Below are 23,965 nucleotides of genomic sequence, written 5' to 3'. Positions count from 1 at the left end.
TCATTTGCACGAGGATTATGATACATATCTTCCAGTAACTCATATTATAAACCTGGAAAATTCATCGATACAAGTGGAATAATTAGCAGACTTAGTTCTTGTTGCCTTGAAAGCTATCCTTGGCCTTTATCGTCATTATCTGTATCACTTCACGTGGTATTCGTGTGGGCAGGAATACATGGCCTCCTCCTGCAATAGCCAAGGGACAGTGAGTGGCAATATGCAGTGATTGGTAAGTGTAGTTTTGGAAGCTATGTATCCTAAGTTAAGCAATTATAGCTTTGTGAGTCACGTGTCCTCTCCCAGTGTGATAGCGATCGAGTCCACCTTCTAGTTTTTCTCCATCACGCGTGTGAAAGGTTAACACTGAAATATCCAGTGTTTGTTTAACGTGAAAAACTGTAGCTGTCGCGGAGGGAAGCCGAGTTCACTGTGGTGTTATTTTTGTCTTTTTTTTCGCACACCAACACTCTTCGCATGCACTGACCCACGTTTTCCGCACGCAACTGTACATACGCTTCAACTACACACACACCCACACCACCCACACACACACACACTTACACACACACACACACACACACACACACACACACACACACACACACACACACACACACACACACACACACACACACACACACACACACACACACACACACAAGTGAAACAAAAGAGCATTTGTTATTTTTTTAGCATACGCACACAGTTTAGTTAGTTTTAGTTTATTACCCCCACCACACACACACACACACACACACACACACACACACACACACACACACACACACACACACACACACACACACACACACACACACACACACACACACACACACACACACACACACACACACACACACACACACACACACACACACACACACACACACACACACACACATATTTCTTCATATATCTCCAAATCTAAACGAAGTTGGTATCTTTTAGTCAGAGGAACCTATCTAAAAGCAGTACTCTTTTATTTTTCTACCACCATTGTTTAAGTCTTCCAAGGCTGTCTGCTGAATATCTGGCAACGAAGGAACTGTAATGTCTGCACTCGATATGAAAGCCTAAAACCCCATCCTCTTATTACATCCCGACTTATAAATAATTCTGCCATTACTAATTTCTTTCCAGCTTTCAGCGACTTCCAAGCCTAGGGAACACAACGATTCCTATCTCTCTCTCTCTCTCTCTCTCTCTCTCTCTCTCTCTCTCTCTCTCTCTCTCTCTCTCTCTCTCTCTGCTGGACACTGGAAGGTCATACTGTCCTCCACTTCCTCACAGCTCCATAAAACTCTAGTGGATGAGGGTGGCGCCACTTTTTAATCTTCCTGGTGAAGTGCACGTATACTCATTTGCATTATATTCTCTTGCTAATTCTTATGATACAGGTGAGCTCCTTTATTTTTACCTAGCCTCCTCCAAGCATTTGTTTTTCTTAACGTTCTCACTGGCTATTTTCTCCTAGTTTGTATTTGCATTTGCGCCGTAAAATTCCTTGCCGTCTTTTTGTATCATTGCTTTCATGTCATTATTTTTCATGTATAATCCCGTCATTTGTACTTCTTAGCTGTGTAACTTTCAGATTAGTCTATATCTTTATTCTGTCGCATTATTTTTGTCTCTGTCGGCACCGTGCGTGACTGTCACTGGCCAGTAGCTTATGAGCATTCACAGGGCAAGGATGCATGCTCGTCAGCTCGCCCTAATCTCTGTCATTCATTACCAGCCTAGTAAACTGTAATGTACATAATCGCACGAAATAATTAAATGTGTTGAGAATAACACCATTACATTGGTGCTCCATTAATGACAGGAATTTCAGGGATGCGTGGGGAAGGAACGGAACTGCTTGGTGGCACGCGATGGGAGGGAAAGTGGAAAAGATGGAGTGGGAAGACTAGAAGGGAGGGAAGAGACGAATGACTATACTGGCAAGTTCACCAATACACGCTACCCCTAAACGTTTATAAGTTCACGCTGATATAACGCTATTGACCGCCACGACCTCCCCTTAACTCTTATAATGTGTGGTGAAAGTTTACATAGAGTATGATTTCAAAGGCCATACGCGTTGTAATAGAAGTGGTCTAGTGAAACCTTACAATGACCTTTGTTTTCGTATATTTGCTTAATGAAATTCTATAGTTATACGGATGAAGCTACGTACAAGTGTCACATTGGTTTAAGAATCTATTGATAGAAAAAAATATATGAACGTTTAGACGTAATGAGATGAAGTTAAGAAATGTCATATCAATTGAACAGTATGCTGAAGAAACCTTGGATACAAAAACGTAAATGGGAGACACATAGATTGACAGACTGAAAAATGTGCAAAAATCACAGAACAAGTTTCCATTTAACATCATAAAGGCATCATCTACTTTAATATTATTTTCTGCTAGAAATTTTTACTCATACAGAATACCCCGCCACAACCTTCCTTTCCTGCACGTGATCGAAGAAGCCACTCAGAGGGAAAAAAGGAAACCCGACAGAAAGACCAGACTAGGAACTCTTAATCTTCTTGTGGCGTGACCGAGAAAAGATATACGAGTGAAGACGACCATATGGTGACGACTAACGGGATGCCAGAGTTTGGTTCACTATATCTGCTGCGCTTGTCCTGAATGATCGTACAGAGAGAGAGAGAGAGAGAGAGAGAGAGAGAGAGAGAGAGAGAGAGAGGGAGTGTGTGTGTGTGTGTGTGTGTGTGTGTGTGTGTGTGTGTGTGTGTGTGTGTGTGTGTGTGTGTGTGTGTGTGTGTGTGTGCGTGCGTTTGTGTTCAAGAATGTTAGTCTTCTTATACTTGTCATTTGTGTTTATTCTGCTTCCTTTGTTATGAAGAATCATCTGCCTTTGTCTGAATCACATGTAAAAGTGTATAAAATTTTGCTTCTACGTGGACCTGCGTTATAAAGTCAAATGGGAAGGAGAAAAGAAAGACAACATAACTTTGACTAGTTACCACCACCACTACCAACACCATTACCACCACCGCCATCATCACCATCATGTCTTGGACTCAACACTTTCGCTATTACCGCTGACATTACAATTATTATTTCACAACTGTACACGCGAAAGCCTCCCTCAGGAAACCCTCGTATACAAGAGAAAGAAAAAGAATGCAACCAACAAACACACACACTACACTTACACAACGGACACACCGTCAACACTCTTTACGTCATCAAGCAATAGCGCGCACACTTCACGTCACTTTATGTCGCCAACTTCACACTCACTCTCGTCTCGTCACCTTAACCTTTCCAACATCGCACAGCATAAAGATTTCCACACCTGGCTTTTGCGCTCCAGGTATAAGAAGGCTCGCAGTATAACAAAGGTCAAAGAACACAAGATCTTACTAAAGAACGGTTGGTTGACTATTGGTGGAGCTAATAGGTTGCCATCTCAGAACTATTGGTATCAGAAATAAGGCTTCGTGAAAAACAGCACGTGGTTCAAGGTGTAATTAAAGGAATCGATGTAGTTATCTTGTGAACTTTGGTTTCTTTTTCCTTTTTTTTTTTATGAATTGATTTGTATTCCTTTCATCATGTGGTTTGTATTTTGCTCTGAAACGCAGGAATATTTGTTGTGTTCATTTTGCAAAAGATGTACCGATCTTATATAATGGAGAAATTCATTTGTATTCTTATAGTTAGATGGAGAAATACTTTATCGTCTATTTCGGAAATTGAAAATTAGCACAACACTCCTTTCATGGCAAGAAAACTCATCATTTGTTGCTGTTATGAAATGAAGAAATACCTAAATTCACTCAAAGGTCACGCTAAAGCTGGACGCTGCACAATGCACACACATCGATACTCCTCTTGAAAAGAAAACATATATATGTTTCTTTAGTTAAACGGAAAAAGAAAAATGTGTGCCTACACATTCACATTTCCCTGACCAATCTGAACTGTACACAATAAAATATCACATACACTTCATTAGAACCGTCAAAAACATAATATACATTTAAATGCTCAGGAGTGGGAGGTAGCGGGTGACATCAGAGCGTTGAGTTGTTCCCAAAGACATCCTCGGGTAAGCAGTCGTTATGTATTCTTTTGGCTTGGAGCGCCACACCTCGAGACATACCCAAGTTCAGCCGGAAGTCGCAGGTTTTTACACGAGTGGAGTTTTACATCAAAGCGCACTTGATATGTTGGAATAATTGCTGTTACTTTCCGTCTCCCACACGTGCAAAGTGAAATCAGAGACGGAACGGAAATTGCAAAGGTAGCACAATATTTTAAAAATTTATTTACAATATTCGCGCTCTCTTCCTGTCTCTTATTATCCTTGGTCATGGCATTCCCTCAGGACAAAGCAAGAGAGAGAGAGAGAGAGAGAGAGAGAGAGAGAGATATTAACGTCGTCATAATCATAGTGTTTTCGTGCGTGAAGGAGGTCGGTCAAGTGCAAAAAGTAAATAAATAATTCAAAAAGGAAAAGAAAAGCACGCCAGTTCACACCTCTCCCCCATCCATCTCTCCACAATAAAGTAGAATAAAGTAAACAGAGTAAATATTCTAAAATAGAGTTCAGCTGAGTTCCGAAAAGTGCAGAACTCCTTTCCTGACGGTAAAAATTACGAGTCGTTGTCGCTTTTAGTATTCAGAAGACCATTAACTATTGCTACTCGCGTCACTCTTGTAATATGAGGTGCAAAGAGGACAGCTCCTCGCTTCCTTTGGCAGTGCAGAATAACGTTTGCGATAAGAAAATTCCACGTGACGCAGCTCGGGCATCAGGGAGAGAGGGGAAATAATTGCGTTACCTGATCTAATATAGTGTACTGTATACGCATTTAATTCATGCGTCCTTTTTTTCCATAAAGGGCCGCAGTTCAAATTCGTTTACCGCATGTAAGAGAAAACGGGAGAAGATTAATGATGATATGGATATATGGATGAGTTAAAGGAGTGGAGTGTGCGGGGAGAGTTTCAGGTCGCCTTTAGGGTACCAGCTACTACTCCTGTGTGGATGGAAGCTTCGTAATCTATTTACACACACGCGCACTCACACACACACACACACACACACACACACACACACACACACACACACACACACACACACACACACACACACACACACACACACACACACACACACACACAGTCAAACATTTTATGCAAACTTTTATTAGCATCCCTCGTTTTACTCTCACACCACTAAGTATTTTTCTCCTCTGATTCTCTCTTGTTCTCGTGACGACATTCTTGCATAAGTGGCCTTCTTGTTTACTGATAGGTTCGTGCCTCTGCTACAAGTGTTGCTTCACTGGCGGCCATTAGTGGAATCACTCAGGAGATTATCAACATGGACCTGATCTACAGAAAGGTGTTGCGCGCGTGGGATGCTTGAATTAGGACTGAAGGTACTCAAAGACCGGCTCGATTTATATACCTTAATAATATAGTCTTTTATTTATATATATATATATATATATATATATATATATATATATATATATATATATATATATATATATATATATATATATATATATATATATATAGGCATGGAATTATTCTCTATAAATGTCAAACGTTAACAGGCATTTTGTTTCGTCCATCAGTTAGTGTCATATACTTAAACAATAAGTCAACCAGCAAATGTTTGCCTCCGCTAATAGCAAAGCACTGCACAGCGCTTCCTCACCGTCCCTAGTGGCTATTCCTTTTGTCTTCTTGGTTGCTTCTTGCTACAGTGTTCCATTTCAATCGTCCTAAGTATAGATGAAACAAGAGGAAATGCAAGAATTAAATAATTTTGACCACTCTGTCAGTTGCATCTTTTGAAATTCTTTTCTAAACTTGAACCCCAGCAGGAGAAACCGAATCAGTCAGAGGAAGAGAGAGAGAGAGAGAGAGAGAGAGAGAGAGAGAGAGAGAGAGAGAGAGAGAGAGAGAGAGAGAGAGAGAGAGAGAGAGAGAGAGAGAGAGAGAGAGAGAGAGAGAGAGAGAGAGAGAGAGAGAGAAGCAAGCATAAAGATTTTTCAACACTATTATTTTGAATCTTCGGTTGGAAATCTCTACTCAATGCCTGACTTTGACTTGCTTCAGTCTATTCTCATGTGACAATTTTTCAAGGCGACATCCGAACCTTCTTCCTATCTAATATTGTGTCTCGAATGCAATATCCTGCCTCGACAACCACACTTGTATTTTCTTGACGTGTCTGGAAGGTGGTGTTTGGTCTGAGGTGTGTTTCTTATAAGTAATGCAAGCCTTGTCTTGTCGTCTGCTTTTATGAAATAAGACAATTTTTAGGATGCTTAATTCACTCAGTGTAAATATAATGTCTGTCTGTTGTGTTTAACTGATAAGATTGTAAAGTTACTTTATTAAAAATGGAAAAAAATGGCGAAATTCCAATTCCTTCAATATGAAAACACAAAACATGCACTGTGACTCAATTAGTCAACTCGTCAATCTGTCTATCGTTCAGTCAAGCAGTTTATCTATCAATCCGTTTACCAACCAATTTACAAAAAAAAGTCAATCACTCAACAAATGAATAAAATACATAAGTAAATCAGGCAGTCAGTTACTCAGTTAACCAATGAATAAATCGACAACGTAGACAATCAGTTAATCAATCAATTAATCAATCATGTCGAACGTACACTTTCAAAGAGATTCTGTCTTTTGGCTAATATCCCTGGCTTCCAAAATTATATTGTTGAATTTAAGAAGCACATCTTTAGTTGAAAATCATGTAACTACAATAGCCCTCCTGTCCTCCTGAGTGTCTTCAGCCGCGCTGATGTGCCGCGTGCTCGCTCCCAGGGAAAGATTTTGCATTTATTATTAAGATTAATACGGCAGGCTATCAAGGCGTAACGTGTTTTGGAAAATGTAGAAACCCTGACGTTGCTCATCTATATCTAATCATTATCACACGCAATCTGCTTACTTAAGACGCCCTTTAAAAGAAAATTAGGAATACATAGTTACCTAGGTATATAAATGATGAAGAGATACGTAGATATGTAGGGAGATAGACAGGTTGATGAATATATGCACAAATCAATAGGTAAATAGATATATAGATAGGTTCGATAGGCAAACACAGATAAATAGATAAACAGATGTACCCGTTTTGTGTTGTGCAGAATGAAAATAATTGAAAGCATCAATTCATGGTTGATTAATTTGCGAGGCTTTCAAAATTATAAGGGAAAACAATTTTGTAGAATGTTATTTCTGAATAGGAGAGAGAGAGAGAGAGAGAGAGAGAGAGAGAGAGAGAGAGAGAGAGAGAGAGAGAGAGAGAGAGAGAGAGAGAGAGAGAGAGAGAGAGAGAGAGAGAGAGAGAGAGAGAGAGAGAGAGAGTTTGTGTGTGTGTGTGTGTGTGTGTGTGTGTGTGTGTGTGTGTGTGTGTGTGTGTGTGTGTGTGTGTGTGTGATAAGAATATTGAGAGAAGGCAGGTAAATTCAAGGTAAGAAAGGACTGAAAAAGAAATAAAAAGATTGGCAAAGAAAAAGTGAGGCAACATTATGCAGGACGCGAGAAGGAAAGGGAAACATTCGAAAGGAAGAATGTTGAAGGAGAAAAATAAAACTTCCTCGGGAGAAGCAACAAGAAAGCTTTGTTAGGCAAGAAAGAATGACAAAGTATATAGACAAGGCGAAGGAAAACTAAACAAAAGACGACGAAGAAGTATGATAATTACCGAATGTTACCTTCAAAGTAGCTTTTTCCTTTTTGTTAGTTGGTAACCTTTACGAATCTAACATGTGAGTAAACAAGCAAAACACTGAATAACGACAAAAAATAAATATAAGACAGAATATTCTCTGCAAGATGGAGACGAATGTTTTACTTATCCTTTTTCTCAATCTTGAGAGTTATTTAGGAAATAATTGAATGATTAATAGAAAATTTAGAGTTGAAATAGTTTAATGATTGATTATATTTTTATTATTTGAGATAAATATATATATATATATATATATATATATATATATATATATATATATATATATATATATATATATATATATATATATATAGAGAGAGAGAGAGAGAGAGAGAGAGAGAGAGAGAGAGAGAGAGAGAGAGAGAGAGAGAGAGAGAGAGAGAGAGAGAGAGAGAGAGAGAGAGAGAGAGAGAGAGAAGGGAGGAGCGTTGTTAGATTGAATTTAGGTGTCACGTGCCATAACACTCGTGAAAAACTTATACGTATGGAAAGAATTAGTGGATGAAATATAGAGGAGCGGAACGCAATGCCGGACGCACTAATGCCTCCTGCTAGCATGATGAACAGACGGGATTTTACGGCGCGAAATGGGATTGCCGTGAGTGTGTTCCGGCGACCTGGGGAGAGAGAGAGAGAGAGAGAGAGAGAGAGAGAGAGAGAGAGAGAGAGAGAGAGAGAGAGAGAGAGAGAGAGAGAGAGAGTCATTCATTCGTTTAATCTTTTTTTTTCATTTTTTATCCATCCACCTATCCGTTCATCCTTCTATTTATCTAGTCATTTCCCCATCCAATTATACATTTATCTATCCATCCATTTGTTTATTAATTATTATATGCATTCATTTTTCCATGCACACACGTATTTATTCATCCATCCACCCGTCCATCTGTCTCTATTTATACATTCATTCAATTATCCACATCCATCCGGGCAAAAGAGTAGGCAGTTTGCAAACATTTGAGAAGCAGACTTTCTAGATAGTGTTCCTTTGTGTGGACGGGTCTTTAGAGACAGTATTTTAAGCTTGTCCTTCAGTCTACACTGCACCTCCACCAGCAGCACATAACAGACTTCTGTTCAAGGCCCAAGTTTTCCGGAAGTCTGCCCGACATGCCGAGGTCACCACCAGGGCCGTCACGCGTGTACCTAGGGAGTAGCTCCAGCCCAGGTGTACAGCTTGGCACCAGTAAAGACAATTTCTCAACACATACTTTGGCTGGTGGAAATCATTTTTTGCCGTCTTCAGGCCTGAACCAGGTTGCAGGTCAAGACTGAAGAGAAGGTATAGTGAAAACAGAACATAGATAAAAGACCTGCTTTCATATAGAAAATATCAATATATGTATATATGTATATATATATATATATATATATATATATATATATATATATATATATATATATATATATATATATATATATATATATATATATATATATATATATATATATATATATAGAGAGAGAGATACAGAGAGAGAGAGATACAGAGAGAGAGAGAGAGAGAGAGAGAGAGAGAGAGAGAGAGAGAGAGAGAGAGAGAGAGAGAGAGAGAGAGAGAGAGAGAGAGAGAGAGAGAGAGAGAGAGAGAGAGAGAGAGAGACCTAAGCTTACCTTAAGAATATCAGACATAAGCAAAAGGCACACACACACACACACACACACGCCCGGTAGCTCAGTGGTTAGAGCGATGGCTTCACAAGCCAGAGGACCGGGGTTCGATTCCCCGGCCGGGTGGAGATATTTGGGTGTGTCTCCTTTCACGTGTAGCCCCTGTTCACCTAGCAGTGAGTAGGTACGGGATGTAAATCGAGGAGTTGTGACCTTGTTGTCCCGGTGTGTGTTGTGTGCCTGGCCTCAGACCTATCCGAAGATCGGAAATAATGAGCTCTGAGCTCGTTCCGTAGGGTAATAACGTCTGGCTGTCTCGTCAAAGACTGCAGCAGATCAAACAGTGAAAACACACACACACACACACACACACACACACACACACACACAAATACCTCATTATTCTACTGGTGACACGTAGGATAATGAAGATGATGCTAATACTGGTAGCAAATGATCCCTAATGGCAGACAGCACGGGATGATTACCTGAACTACACAAGTATGGGTCTGGAAGTTTGTCCTTGCGTGCTAGTTACTTAATTGGGACGCTCGCGAGATCCCTCAAGGTTATGTATGCCTCTGAAATTATTAATAAAGTTATAGAATGTACTTGACAGCAATTGTATTCTGACTAAACGGTGATAGTTGTGTGTATGTGTGTGTGTGTGTGTGTGTGTGTGTGTGTGTGTGTGTGTGTGTGTGTGTGTGTGTGTTGTGTGTGTGTGTGTGTGTGTGTGTGTGTGTGTGTGTGTGTGTGTGTGTGTGTGTGTGTGTGTGTGTGTGTGTGTCAAGATCATCATAATTCAAACTGTGACATCGATTTCATACACTACAGTCGCCTTATTCCTTCACTTTTGCGTGTCTTAAAGTCTTGAGCAGTAATTAAAACAGTCTCGTACAAAACTATATTCATGCAGACCTGATTTATTGTTGCTCAATACTACATCTACGCATATCCAAGTACATTTTCTAGGAGTGCCAACTGAAAATTAAAACTATACGTTTATATAAAACTCCACTGCGTGAAAGGGAATAAATGTTCAGTACCTCGCTCAGTGGTATTCAGTTAGTCTTAGCATTTCATCAGGCCAGGCAGTTCACCTAAATTGCTAGTATATAAGTATGACAAGCTAAAATCACTGAGTGTGTTCATTTGATCCCCGGGAGTCCTTTCCTTATGCGTACAGAAGTAAGGTACACCAGGCCAGTTTATTTTAGTTTATATAAATTCATCATTTTCCTTTTATTTTTTATGTAACCTTTCTCTCTTTCGCCATTTTTCATTCTCCTCTAATTAATTCTTATCCATTTAGTTAACTTTTAAACTATTTTGCTTCGCTTTTTGCAATTCCAGCGGCGAGGTTGGTTGATGTCACGCTCGTGCACTTCTCTAATTCCCCGTGAAGGTCATGTCGGTGTCCCTGGCGTGGTGATAAATGTCGTTTCGGGCGCCAAGGCACAAGCCAAACCAGCCTTGGGTCTCTGGAGATATTTTTGCCCTCGTTGCCTCGGCCGCTCGAATTCCACTCGTGCAAAAGACCAATTACTCTTGCTTTAAAATTTTGTGGCGGCAGTCTTCCGCCGTGATGGCCTGGCAATTTCAAGTAAGCTTAAAGTTGCTGTGTTCATTTTGTTATTCGTGTTTCTCCGCAAGTATTGGAGCTTTGGTGAATTTTCTACAATGTGCTTAAGATGTTCTAGTATTTGTTCGTAAAGTCTAAGAAGGGAATGTTAAGTGTTTGTATGAGAATGTGTCCGCGTTATGAAACAGTTCTTGCATGTTTGCAGACAGTGTGGCATTGTTTGGATATTAGGGTGGAATACTTGTAGGGCACAGCGGGTGAGCACAAATGACAGCTACAGTAAGTGACAGCCAGTGTCCCGCGCCCCGCGTGACTTAAGTGGGAGGAACGTCTGATATTGATAACTCGGCACCACAATGGCATCCCGGAACTCATTGCTCATAAAATATTAGATAATAGTCAAAAGTTACCGAGTTTTGGATACTTTAATGCTTTCCGTGAGGTGAAAGAGCGGCGCTTTTCCGCGACCACTAAGTCTGCGAAGTTACAGCTGAAGGTTCTTCTTGCTCCACATTGATAAAGGATTATGGCCACACTGGAAACTCGCAATAACTCGCAAAGAAGAAAGTTGGCAATAAACATGCTTGGATAAATATGATCTTGCAAATTTTCAAGACCGGGTTGAAGAATGTGGCGTGGGGCGGTGCGGGTGCCTTCTGCTATTCCTTGATCTTAATGTGTTTGAGGTGATGACAGTTTTATGAACAGCTATATAAGAAAAAAATATTGTGAATTAATTGTAACAAATATTTCATATCGTTACATTAACGAAAAAAAGGAAGAAACACTGAAAGGAAATAAATATGTTGGGAGCTGTACAAGACTCAGCGTCATTCTAAAGATTCTGATGAGGACAGGAATGTTGTTTTTTTCCCTCGTGGGCATCTGGTAGACACTAATGACAAGATCACGCAATAACTACGAGGAAATACAAGAAAAAATAGTGTTCAAAATAGTAAAATTCATTAGAGTCAATATTTTATTCATTTGTACATATTAAGTGAAACCATTCCAGCCACATAATCAAGAAGAGGGACAAAAATACTGAAGAATGCGTAAGAGGAATCCAGACAAAAGCGTTCTTGGTTTTGCAGACGTGATTAATTTCATCTCTTATTTGTTTTCTCCAGAACAAGTTTTAGTTGAAGAATAAAATCTATCATACTAAGTCTTGCCCTGCAATACTCCCTAAAATTAAAAGATAGATACAAAAAAGGATTGTTAAGAGAAAGAAAAAAAATATGGTAAATAAATTATAAGCCCACCGAAGAGATCTTTCTTGTCAATTTTTATTTTTCTTTCTTTTTTCCTCACCCATTTTTTTTCTTTTTATGTTCGCGGGAGATGCGACTTCCGGTCTAGTCCTCATCCATTTGTAAAAACACCACTGCACTGGCACCCTCGCATCCACACCCTCCTGTACCAACAAAACTGAAACAACAGAATTGGAAATACTGAGGAATGACTAGAAAATACAGAATCCTCGTGCATGAGTGAAAATTTTAATTTGAAAACCACATCGCAACTTTGAGAAATGCATGAGGGAGATCTTGATATAGCGAAGGAAAGAAAGACGATCCTGCGTTAGCGATACGAACGCAATTCCAATTTTGATGCACACATTGATGATAAAAAAGAACAATCTAGCGTTGACGTATAAGATGCAAATTTCATAAGAAGCTATAATTTCAACCTCTACTTATCGATCAGTAATAACAAGATACCTGTGTTATAAATCAATCTTAACTCCTTCAGTACCATGCCGCATACTCATATTCATTTTACTTACTATTTGGTGATTTTATACAGCTGCAGAAGTTTATTGAGGGGATTTCACTAGTGAAGACTGGTTATTAATCTTCTGATCTCCATAGACCCTTCCTAATGTAACTAAAATAGTCTAATCGTATCCAAACTCATGGTAAAAATGTGTCCTAATACTAAAGGGGTTAAAATTGCATTCTGACCTTCAAATAGTCAATCAACAAAAGTTGATTATGTAACGAATTTCAAATGCGCATTTTATTCGACTCAAAGGCTTCGAATTTAAATATTACCAATAAAAATAAACCAACCTGCATCCTTATTCTCAAATCACGAATCAATAACAAAAGTAAACTAAAACTGAAAAGAAATCATCTATTATCACCAATATAAAAATTTTCAACACTAGCAAGAATTGACAAGAAACACACCCCGCAAAAAAAAAAAAAAAAAAAAAAATTAAAGTAGGGTAGGAGATGAAAACTTTACATTCACTGCGACTCTCCACCACTAGACGACTCTCCCATAACACATCTTTGTAAGGGCGTGTCCTGCGTCATAACCATCGTTGTTATTGTTACTGCGGATGCCTGCAAATTAGGTGAATGAGTGTGTGTTGGTGTGTGCCAGTGGCGTGGAGTATGCAAAAAGTATATGTGTGTGTGTGTGTGTGTGTGTGTGTGTGTGTGTGTGTGTGTGTGTGTGTGTGTGTGTGTGTGTGTGTGTGTGTGTGTGTGTGTGTGTGTGTGTGTGTGTGTGTGTGTGTGTCATGTCTGTCTCTTTTAGTCTGTATCTGTCTGTGTAGCTCTTTTTCTATGTAAGAAAGGCATCGAACAAAGATAAACAAACAAACAAAAAATAGCAAAAAAGCTAAAACACTAAAGATTCCACATCCTAAAAGGGAAACAATTCAAAAGTAAAGTTATATCAGTAAATGTCTTCATACCTTCCTTTTGATAAAATAAAGTTTTAATTTATAGACAAGAGGAAATACTGTTTGGCAAGGAGTCGGAAAGTTTGAGTAGTGTGACCAGATGGAGGAACTTATAATTTCAAACATTAAACACTGCTGGCATCGCTATCTTAATTGATTATTTAACGAGGTCATAAGTCAAATGTTCTTTGATATCTCTGTGTGCAGTGTTCTGTTTCTGGAGCGTTGGGTGTTTGGAAAAAACAACATTAGCGGTGCAAATTAATATCATTTGCATAGAAGAGGACAAAACAATAAATATTGTTGAAAGAATCTTTAATGAATAGCAAAATGAGCTGATGACAGGGCACAACAATGATGAACAGCGCTCTCAATCAACTTTAGAGAAAAAGTGACCGTCTACCATAGTAGGAATAAAGCTGACTCTGAGGAAACTGAGATAAAGTTACAGAGAGAAAAGAAAGAAAACGTAGAGGAACAGTTTGGAAATTAAAGCTTAGTGTCAGACTCTATCAGATCTTTTAATATATCTCAGGTAAGAGCGAAATTTTCCACCAAAGTCATTAAAGAAGATATCCAAAACTCTGTAAGGAAACAGAGCAGAGCGACCACGACAGAAACAATACTGCAGATGTAAAGTTGTGAAGTGATAGATATTTAAGAAAACTTTTGTTAAGGAAGGATTAAAACACTTTAGGAAAGCAAAGTGAGAGGAAACCAAAATAAAAGGCCGACGGCTGAAGGTTAGAGCTGTTACCATGTTTTGGGAAAGGATGAATGTAGGAAGACCTCCAGGAGGAGAGAAAGGCTGATGTTGATTGACGGTTGAAAAGTTTAACCAAGAAAGGTTTATCTGTCTGCTTGTTTCTGTCTATTTGTGTGTCTGCCTGTCTGTCTGCATGTCTGTATCCGTATCTGTCTGTCTGTCTGTCTGTCTGTCTGTCTGTCTGTCTGCCTGCCCGTCTCTCTGTCTGTCTGTCTGTCTGTCTGTCTGTTTCTCTCTCTCTCTCTCTCTCTCTCTCTCTCTCTCTCTCTCTCTCTCTCTCTCTCTCTCTCTCTCTCTCTCTCTCTCTCTCTCTCTCTCTCTCTCTCTCTCTCTCTCTCTCTCTCTCTCTCTCTCTCTCTCTCTCTCTCTCTCTCTCTCTCTCTCTCTCTCTCTCTCTCTCTCTCTCTCTCTCTCTCTCTCTCTCTCTCTCTCTCTCTCTCTCTCTCTCTCTCTCTCTCTCTCTCTCTCTCTCTCTCTCTTGTCGTCAGAGAGCATACAAATAATCAAATAAACAAAGGCAGATTCCAAACAACTATGTCAGACTTAATAGGAATTCCTGTGACCATCCTTGAATTATTAAAGTTTGCACACACACACACACACACACACACACACACACACACACACACACACACACACACACACACACACACACACACACACACACACACACACACACACACACACACATCACGCGACTCCGATGGTTATTAGTATCGATTCCTTTTTGAAAAGAACACAAAGAATAAAATAATTCCATAACAATATTAAATGGCCATGAAGTTATCGTTGCAATCTTATGTTCGTAAAGCTACCAATATGTCAAAGTGAACCAGTAAGTGTAGAGCAGCGTCTGTGTTATTTTTTATGCCTCATTTGTTATTAATATTGCAGTATGTTTATTTGTTTTGCTATAGAATATTTATTGCATTTTGAATTTATGTGCGGATTTGTTGCTTCACTTTATTCAACTTGTGGTCGCTAGATTGAATATTCCGACAGGCTAAGTAAAATATTTCTCTCAATCCATAAGCAAAATTAAATAGATTGAACGTATTTATTTCTCCATAACCAGAGAAGGTAAGGAAATTGAAGGCATTACTTTATCTTAAAACAAAGTGAGGAAATTAGACACATATCCTACTGTAAATCCACAGAAAGTCAGGAAATAAAATTGCATTTCCTGGTTCACAAGGAAAGACAAAACATTAAACGCAGAAAATAAAAAGGTTAACTACATTTCGCAAGCTATTAACCGTGAGGTGAAAACGCTAAATGCATTAACTAATCCATAAACATTGTCTATTCCCTCAGGGAAAGTGACAGAACAAAACATTGCCTAACCCATGAGATGAGAAAGTGAGTTAATAAATGAATAAGGAAAAAGAAAAAAAGAATAATACAGAAATCCTTTAGCAGAGAAAGTAAGGGAATTAAACTCATTTCCTTATCCATAAGCAGACAAAGGAGAGCGAATCATGCACACTCCCTAATCCATAAGACGGGAAAGCGAGAAAATAAAGCACATTTTCTAATCCATAAGGGGAGGAAGAAAAAGAGAGTACCCTTTATCACACACGAGGCAGGATATTGTTTGCACATGCACGGCGCTAAATTCAGCCACCTTCCCAGTAATCGCCGCGGGAGGTGCAAGAGGGACTGGTACGGGACAGGAGATCAATGTTACACCGCGAGGAAGGGCAGGAAGGGAGCCGCGAGGTCTGGTGTGCCGCGCCTCGCCCCACCCAAGTCCACCTTACTTGTGTTTTGGGCAACCAGGCACTCATAGACCCCTAAGCATTATGATAATGTGATTTACTGACACACTTTCCTCAGCCTGGTTGATGCAATAACGTGTCTGGATTTTATTTGCTTCATAGGGTGACTAAACAGGATGGAGTAAAAGAATTGTATGCTGTTCGTCTTTTATTTCTACTTGTATTTATTGTATTACCACACACTAAAGAATTTGATTATGTGGAATATATGGAAAAGCGTAATCTGCTCTTGCAGGCGCCGGCAGCAGCGTCATGGCAGCTTGAAATGTTGATGACGCGAGACGAAATCGAGGCGTAAGAGTTTGTCAGGCTGAGGGAACGACCGGGGCTTCCCATGTCGCTTTCGCCTCTCTCATTAATACTGAAGTTCACATGGGGATACTAAATATATCTAAGGAAATGAAAGACGCACTCACATACAGAAATATGAGAGAGACAGATGGACAGACAGCTAGACAAAGAGATAGAAAGTAAGAGATAGACTGGCTGATTGATTCGTATATCTTTTTAATGAATTGATTGCTGAATGAGTGATTGAAATGAGGCTCTATAATAAAGCGGTGAAATGGCCCACCACGAGAGAGAGAGAGAGAGAGAGAGAGAGAGAGAGAGAGAGAGAGAGAGAGAGAAATCATCACTAACCTTCATGTTCAGTAAGGAAATAGCTCTCTCACTCACACGCTCGGCCAGGAAATGAGAGGCAAACGTTACAAGGGAAACGTTTCATTGGCTTAAGAGGCAAGAAAAATGGCGAACGTTTTGTGCAGTGAAGCCAGGCGTGGACAACGGGGCGCTGCTGTGATGGCGTCAGATTGAGGAGATACCACATGCCTTGAGTTGCCGCGCCTCGAGTAACATTGCTTGCCATTGTGTGAGCCTCCCTCCCTCTTTCCCCCAACCTCTACCCTTTTCTCTTGATGCATTCTGAATTTCGCTGAATATTGTAGGTTCACACACACACACACACACACACGCACACGCACACGCACACGCACACACACACACACACACACACACACACACACACACACACACACACACGAGTCTCTACTAAGTTTGTTCGTGCATATGTAAATAATGCAGAAAAAAAGAGATAAAACTCCTTACTTCTCTGTTCGTATTGCAAACTTTTTACATCGAGGAGAGAGCGAGAGAGTTAGCCCGAGTCAAACTAACAATTTGCTCTATTTTTTCCTTCCCACGGTGTTACTTTTTTTTCGGCTCTGTAGACTAATTAACAGAAGTTGTCCGGCTGCAGTCACTTTTCAGGGTTACAGTTAGCGGCAATTTTGCGTGTTAAATTTTGCTGCCCCTTTGTGTGTTTTTGCCCCCGGAATGTCATCGTAACGTGTGATTGAATCCGGATATAGTAATGATTAAAGCCACCTAGAAAATATATTTGGTGAATGGAATTAACGTTTCCTCTAACCTTATTCGATGTTTGCCGCTACTGGTTTAGTTGTAAATATTTTAAAAAGGTCAATAATCACACAAAAACGGGAGCAAATATTGATCTATCATTATCTACTTATCTTTTTTATCTATTTATCAATTCATATGTCTATGTATCTGTCTTTTTCTGTCTCTCTATGTATGTCTTTGTTGTCTATATATCCATTGTCTGTAGAATCTTCATGAATCAATCAATTAATCAATCAGCCTTTAGTAACACAATGACATATTTCATCAAACACTACAAGATCCCAAATATATTTTCCATAGATTCAAACAACAGGTACTTTCTTTGATTCACGACTGACGAAATTGGCATCTTAAGAGTTTAACGTGTCACCTAAATAGTCCACTCTGTTTTCCTTAAGAGCCCTTAGTAGTAGTGCGAGTAGTAGCAGTAGTAGTAGTAGTAGTAGTAATAGTAGTAGTAGTAGTAAGAATTATGGTAGTAATATTGGTAGATTGTGTGTGTGTGTGTGTGTGTGTGTGTGGTGGCAGGATGAGGCCCAGGTAGCGGCGGCCAGTCAGTAGTGCCGGTGATGTCGTCGGATGCGCACATACAGTCGCTGCCTCTCGCTCACCCAGCCGCCGCCGCTGCTGCTTCACGTATCGCGGCGCACGACCATTAGCGGCTCGCCAGACTGTTAGTGGCGCCTTCCATTACCAGTGTCAGTGCCGGCTGTCGTGTACACTGCAAGGAAATCTGAGTTTGTAACGGAAGCAAAGTGTGCGTGTATCTAGTTTCAGTTTACATTAAGAAATACTGGACTGTAGAACTTAAAGGCGGTGATTGCGGTTTGGAAAGTAGTGTTCAAGTTTGGCAGTAACATATTTGAGTTGACCGAACATTGATCTCAGGGTGTGGGTTACGAGATACCCTCACAAAACAACGTGCAACAGTATACATTATTCCCTCGTCTGTCAGTCTGTCTATCTCTCTCACTGGGACGATGAAACATGAGCGAGCCTTGTTAATCGTCGCCATAAACAAGATTGATCGCCTGTATCAGTGAGTTCAGTCTGTACATACTATGCAGAGTCTATGACCATGAGCGACGGTGACACATAGACACTCTGCCCTCTCCTTTCTGGCCCAGTACCCTGCAAGACGACCACGAAGAGCTGTCCATTACCTGCCTCTATAATGTATAAGCTCCTCCTCCCTGTCCTCTTGGTCCTCGCCACGCCAGGTAAGCATCCCTAAGCCTCCTTAACTTTACCTGGGAGTCTTTAAGTAATTAACTTCATCGTGTTACCGTTCAGGGAGATTATAATGTGAGATTGACTTCTTTTTTTTTCTCTCTTTTTAGTTTTTCTTATTGTTTTCGTCGTTTCGTGTGTCCTTAGATGTGTAAAGTGTAATGGTGTTGAGGTGTGTTAGTGGTGTGTTGTTTCTCATGCATACAGTGATAACATTTTCCCGGTAACTGTCGTTTAAATAAAAATTGGCTGTACAATATTAACACACACACACACACACACACACACACACACACACACACACACACACACACACACACACACACACACACACACACACACACACACACTGTATAATTATGCAATCATAAATCACAAAATTGAAAACAGTGATGAAAATTCTCTCTCTCTCTCTCTCTCTCTCTCTCTCTCTCTCTCTCTCTCTCTCTCTCTCTCTCTCTCTCTCTCTCTCTCTCTCTCTCTCTCTCTCTCTTGTGCATGTGTGTGTGTGTGTGTGTGTGTAATTCACCTCACCTCACTTCGGTCGCCTGCTGGTCATCCAGCCAGTCTTCCCCATTACGGAGCGGCGCTCAGAGCTCATAGACCGATCTTCGGGTAGGACTGAGACCACAACACACTCCACACACCGGGAAAGCGAGGCCACAACCCCTTGAGTTACATCCCGTACCTATTTACTGCTAGGTGAACAGGGGCTACACATTAAGAGGCATGCCCATTTGCGTCGCCGCGCCGGGATTCGAACCCGGCCCTCTCGATTGTGAGTCGAGCGTGCTAACCACTACACTACGCGGTGTGTGTGTGTGTGTGTGTGTGTGTGTGTGTGTGTGTGTGTGTGTGTGTCTCTGAGTGAGTATGTGTGTGTGTGTGTGTGTGTGTGTGTGTGTGTGTGTGTGTGTGTGTGTGTGTGTGTGTGTGTGTGTGTGTGTGTGTGTGTGTGTGTGTGTGTGTGTGTGTGTGTGTGTTGGTGTATTCTTGATCTCTCTCCATCGATTCCTTGGGTGAGCTTGAAGGTGAGTTTTATAGGGAAGTTTAGACGTAAGGAAAATGATATCATGCTGACTGATGTACTGACATGGGCTGTGTGTGCTTTGTTTGTTGGCATTTACCTTTTGGAATAATATGCTGGCTGTAGTTTAATTCACTTTTTGTATTTTTAGACAGTGAGTGACAGATAATTTATTGTCCCCGAATCTTCTCATTCAATTAATTGCACATTTAAAAATCTATCAATCATTAACGTCAGTATTTAGAGCCTACTTATTTTGACATTTTGGTGATATAGCATACAAGTAATTATTACATATATTTGCCAGCTCGGATTCAATGATTGAATATTTATCATTCACTGCAGCCTTCATCTAATTATTATTTCACAGTTAATCTGTCGCTTTGTCATTATCGCCTATTCATTATTCGTCATTTTACATAAAGCTTCATGATTAATATAATATGTATATGAGGTTATGATATAGTATTAGTACAATTTTCATTAGTTACTCTGTTTGTTTTTATACTATTTAACTATTAATTAAACCATTTATCGACGTTTTCATTTACTGTTTAATTTTAAGTAAACTACATAATTATGATATGTTGACACGATCCATTACATTGTTGTTCATTTTCTTTAGTTCTGAAATTTACTACAATGTAATTGCAGCATTTTTCTCTGTTTGTTATTATCTCTATATTTATTTTATTACCTGCTTCATATCAAAACAGTTCAGAAAAGGTAAAAGGCGTGGCTCACTTGTTTTGCCGTCTATCATATTGGTGTTTCAAAGTAATTGATTATCGTTTACTCGTAACCTTCTTTGTTATTACTAAATGTTTATTTGTTGTTTTAGAAATTACTTATTGATATTTACATATAGTGGAAGATATTTCATTCAATCGTTATTGTATCGTTATTATTTGTATCTTTCATTTCATCTTGTTAGACCAATAATTCATCAAGATGGCATAATCATCTGATCCGTAATATTTTCTTTACAAATCACGGTAACTGTGAACGAGAGAAAGCTGTGTTGTAAATTGAAGCCCCAAGAAACCACATGGCTGTTAGCTTCAACACAAGGCAGTTTCATGGTGCTGCTGCTCAGTTCTGATCACTAATATTAATACGGTGTGCGGTAGTGATGAACAACGGAAGGAGGAGATAAAGAAAACTAGAAAGAATGTGAAAAGCCAGGAACGTCAAATGTAAAAAAAGAAAAAAAACATATGACAGATTCGGAGGAAAGACAGATTAGAGAAAGAAAACGGAAGTTAACCATTTACGACCAAGTGACAGTAAATGTAACTGTGGGGCGGCCTCATCTTTATTCCTTTCAGATGTGCTCTGCCAGTGAGCCTCGAGTGGGTTGCTGCTGGCCACATGGGTATTTATGTGACTCAGAATGATTTTGTGTGGAAAAATAAACGGAAACTGATGACTGCACCGGAACAAATATTTTAGTGTTATTTTAGACCGACAGTAAAAATAAATAAATAAATAAATAAAAAAAGAATAAATAAATGTGATTGTATTCGTAACCAGTTAAAGTAAATGTCAAAATATCACACAATAGACGAGAGTTAACCAGAGAATGCAGCTAAACCATTAACTCTATCATGAACAATTCAACAGGCGTTACAGAAGCAAGACAATAAAAAAAAAAACACATTAGAAGAATTAACCACGTAATCTGACGTAAAAGCCTTGGCAGGAAATACGAAGACATTAACTGGTGTAGCTAAACGCAGCTGATGTTTTAAAGTTTGAACTGAGATTAACTGGGAAGCTAAAACTACAGCGGTGAATGTTTGTATCAGAACAGTAAATCGTGCGAGTAATTAGTGAATGTTAATTTAACTTGCATTTTTATTTTTGTTTTTGCTCCTGTTGTTTGCCTGAGTAATACAATGTATTCGAATTCTAAAAGGCATGCACTGGTTAGAATAGAATGAATAACACAAGTGAGATAGTAATTGTGAATACCAGCACGACAAAATAATTGAGAGAGAGAGAGAGAGAGAGAGAGAGAGAGAGAGAGAGAGAGAGAGAGAGAGAGAGAGAGAGAGAGAGAGAGAGAGAGAGAGAGAGAGAGAGAGAGAGAGAGAGAGAGAGAGAGAGAGATTCATTAGAAAATGGGAAGAATTTGTTACTGCGAGTTGTGTAAAATGTAACCAGTAATAATGGATTGTTAGCTTTGATGCAGAATTATTAACAGTACTTCAGTTCTATTTCCTTAGCAGTGACATTACTATTCCTACTACTTCTACTGTTACTACTACTACTACTACTACTACTACTACTACTACTACAAAACAACAACAACAACAACAACAACAGGAAAACAACAACAGTAACAATAACATTAACAACAACAACAACTACTACTACTACTACTACTACTACTACTACTACTTTCAAACAAGTTTTACATTATGTTATTATCCGGACTGTCTTTACTGTTGTTTTGACACTATGCATTGCAGTACACCATTACTTTCACACTATAGTATTATTGTTTTCCACGCTATTGCACTCATTTTCACACTATCAGCGTACACTATTACACTATTACATTTATTTTTATAGTGTTTCATCACAATCATGAATTACTAACTATATTTGGACTGTCTTCACACCAACAAATTATTTTCCTACTAGTTCATCATTTTATTATTATCATACAAGACCATTCACTGTATTAAAAGCTCTATAGTACACAGTATTTCTATCTATACACTCATCATCACACTTATCACAATCTTTATACTGTTTCTATTTATACTCTGTCATCCTCAATAAGTAGCATTCACACACTAATTATCACTATTTTCATACACTATTCTTGTCTTTAAGCTATTGTCGTCATCACAGTATTTTGATATTGTTATTATTTTTATACCATCACCCTCACCATCACTGTACCGTCACTATTTTAACAATGTCTTTCTATCAAGATTGCAAATTTAACTCCTTCAGTATCAGGACGTGTTGCCATATTCCTTCTGGTTACTATTTGGCGATCTACAGCTTCAGAAACGTATAAGTGTTAAAATAGTGAAGACTCTGGCCATTAATCTTCTGACCTGCAAAAACCCTTCTTAATGTCAATAAAATCGTCTAATCTTGCCCAAAAATCAAGGTTAAAAATGCGTCCTAGTATTGAAGGGGTTAACCATATTTTTTTTTGCTGTTTTTCATTATCATCACCGTCATCATCATCATCATCATTATCATCATCATCATTATTATCATCCTCACTAAACTCATAACTGTTATCATAATCCACACAATATTTTCTTATTTTTACACTATCAATATCACCATCACTCTGTTTTGACACATTGATACTCTGTCTCTATACCATCGTCATCACTATCACGCTACCTTGTCAAACATGGTATAAAAAAAAAACACACATTAAGCCATTCAGTACTGGGACACATTTTTACCTTGTGATTTGTGTACGATTAGACCATTTTATTGACATCAGGAAGGGGCTATGTAGTCTGAAGATTAATGGCCACTCTTCATTATTTGCTTCCACTACATAAGTATCTGAAGCTGTATAGAACCACCAAATAGTAAGCAGAATAAATATGGAAACACGTCGTAGTACTCAAAGTGTTAGCTAAATCTTCACACTGGCCTCTCTTCTATGGCGCATGTGTGAAGTGGGCGACTGGACATCAGGCAGGAAAGGGAGAGTGGGTTGCAGTGGGCGAAGAAATTCCTTATTCATGTCAGATTTAATTCAAAGCTCCTTGGGAAATAATAGATTCAGGAGAGTAAATAATGAATACTGTTTTCTCTGCCTGATTTTCTCTCTCTCTCTCTCTCTCTCTCTCTCTCTCTCTCTCTCTCTCTCTCTCTCTCTCTCTCTCTCTCTCTCTCTCTCTCTCTCTCTCTCCTTTCTGTTTATCTGTGTCTGTCCGCTTTCTATCTATTTGCGTGTGTCCCTGTTTGAATATATATTTGTTCGTCTGTATTCTCTCTCTCTCTCTCTCTCTCTCTCTCTCTCTCTCTCTCTCTCTCTCTCTCTCTCTCTCTCTCTCTCTCTCTTTATCTGTTTCTGTTGTGTTTTCTATGTCTGTCCTCTTTCTAGTATTTCCCTGTTTGTATA

General features: G+C 39.2%; 1 protein-coding gene across 3 annotated transcripts in view; it reads left to right on the top strand.

The window, feature by feature from the left end:
• LOC123512036 (zwei Ig domain protein zig-8-like) overlaps nt 1-23,965 on the top strand; it is a 241,249-nt gene that overhangs the window by 131,854 nt on the left and 85,430 nt on the right. The window contains exon 1 of one of the 3 annotated variants that reach the window (XM_045268191.1): nt 18,166-18,817. The exons of the other annotated variants lie outside the window; for them this stretch is intronic. Within the exon in view, the coding sequence (XP_045124126.1) occupies nt 18,772-18,817 (46 nt within the window). The 5' untranslated portion in view covers nt 18,166-18,771. Of the gene's footprint in view, nt 1-18,165; nt 18,818-23,965 lie in introns of those variants that run through there. 3 annotated transcript variants of the gene reach the window in all.

This window comes from Portunus trituberculatus, chromosome 32 (assembly GCF_017591435.1).
Source record: "Portunus trituberculatus isolate SZX2019 chromosome 32, ASM1759143v1, whole genome shotgun sequence".
NCBI classification, from domain to species: domain Eukaryota; kingdom Metazoa; phylum Arthropoda; class Malacostraca; order Decapoda; family Portunidae; genus Portunus; species Portunus trituberculatus.
Note: the sequence above shows the minus strand (reverse complement) of the source record. Positions and strands in the feature narration are given on the sequence as shown.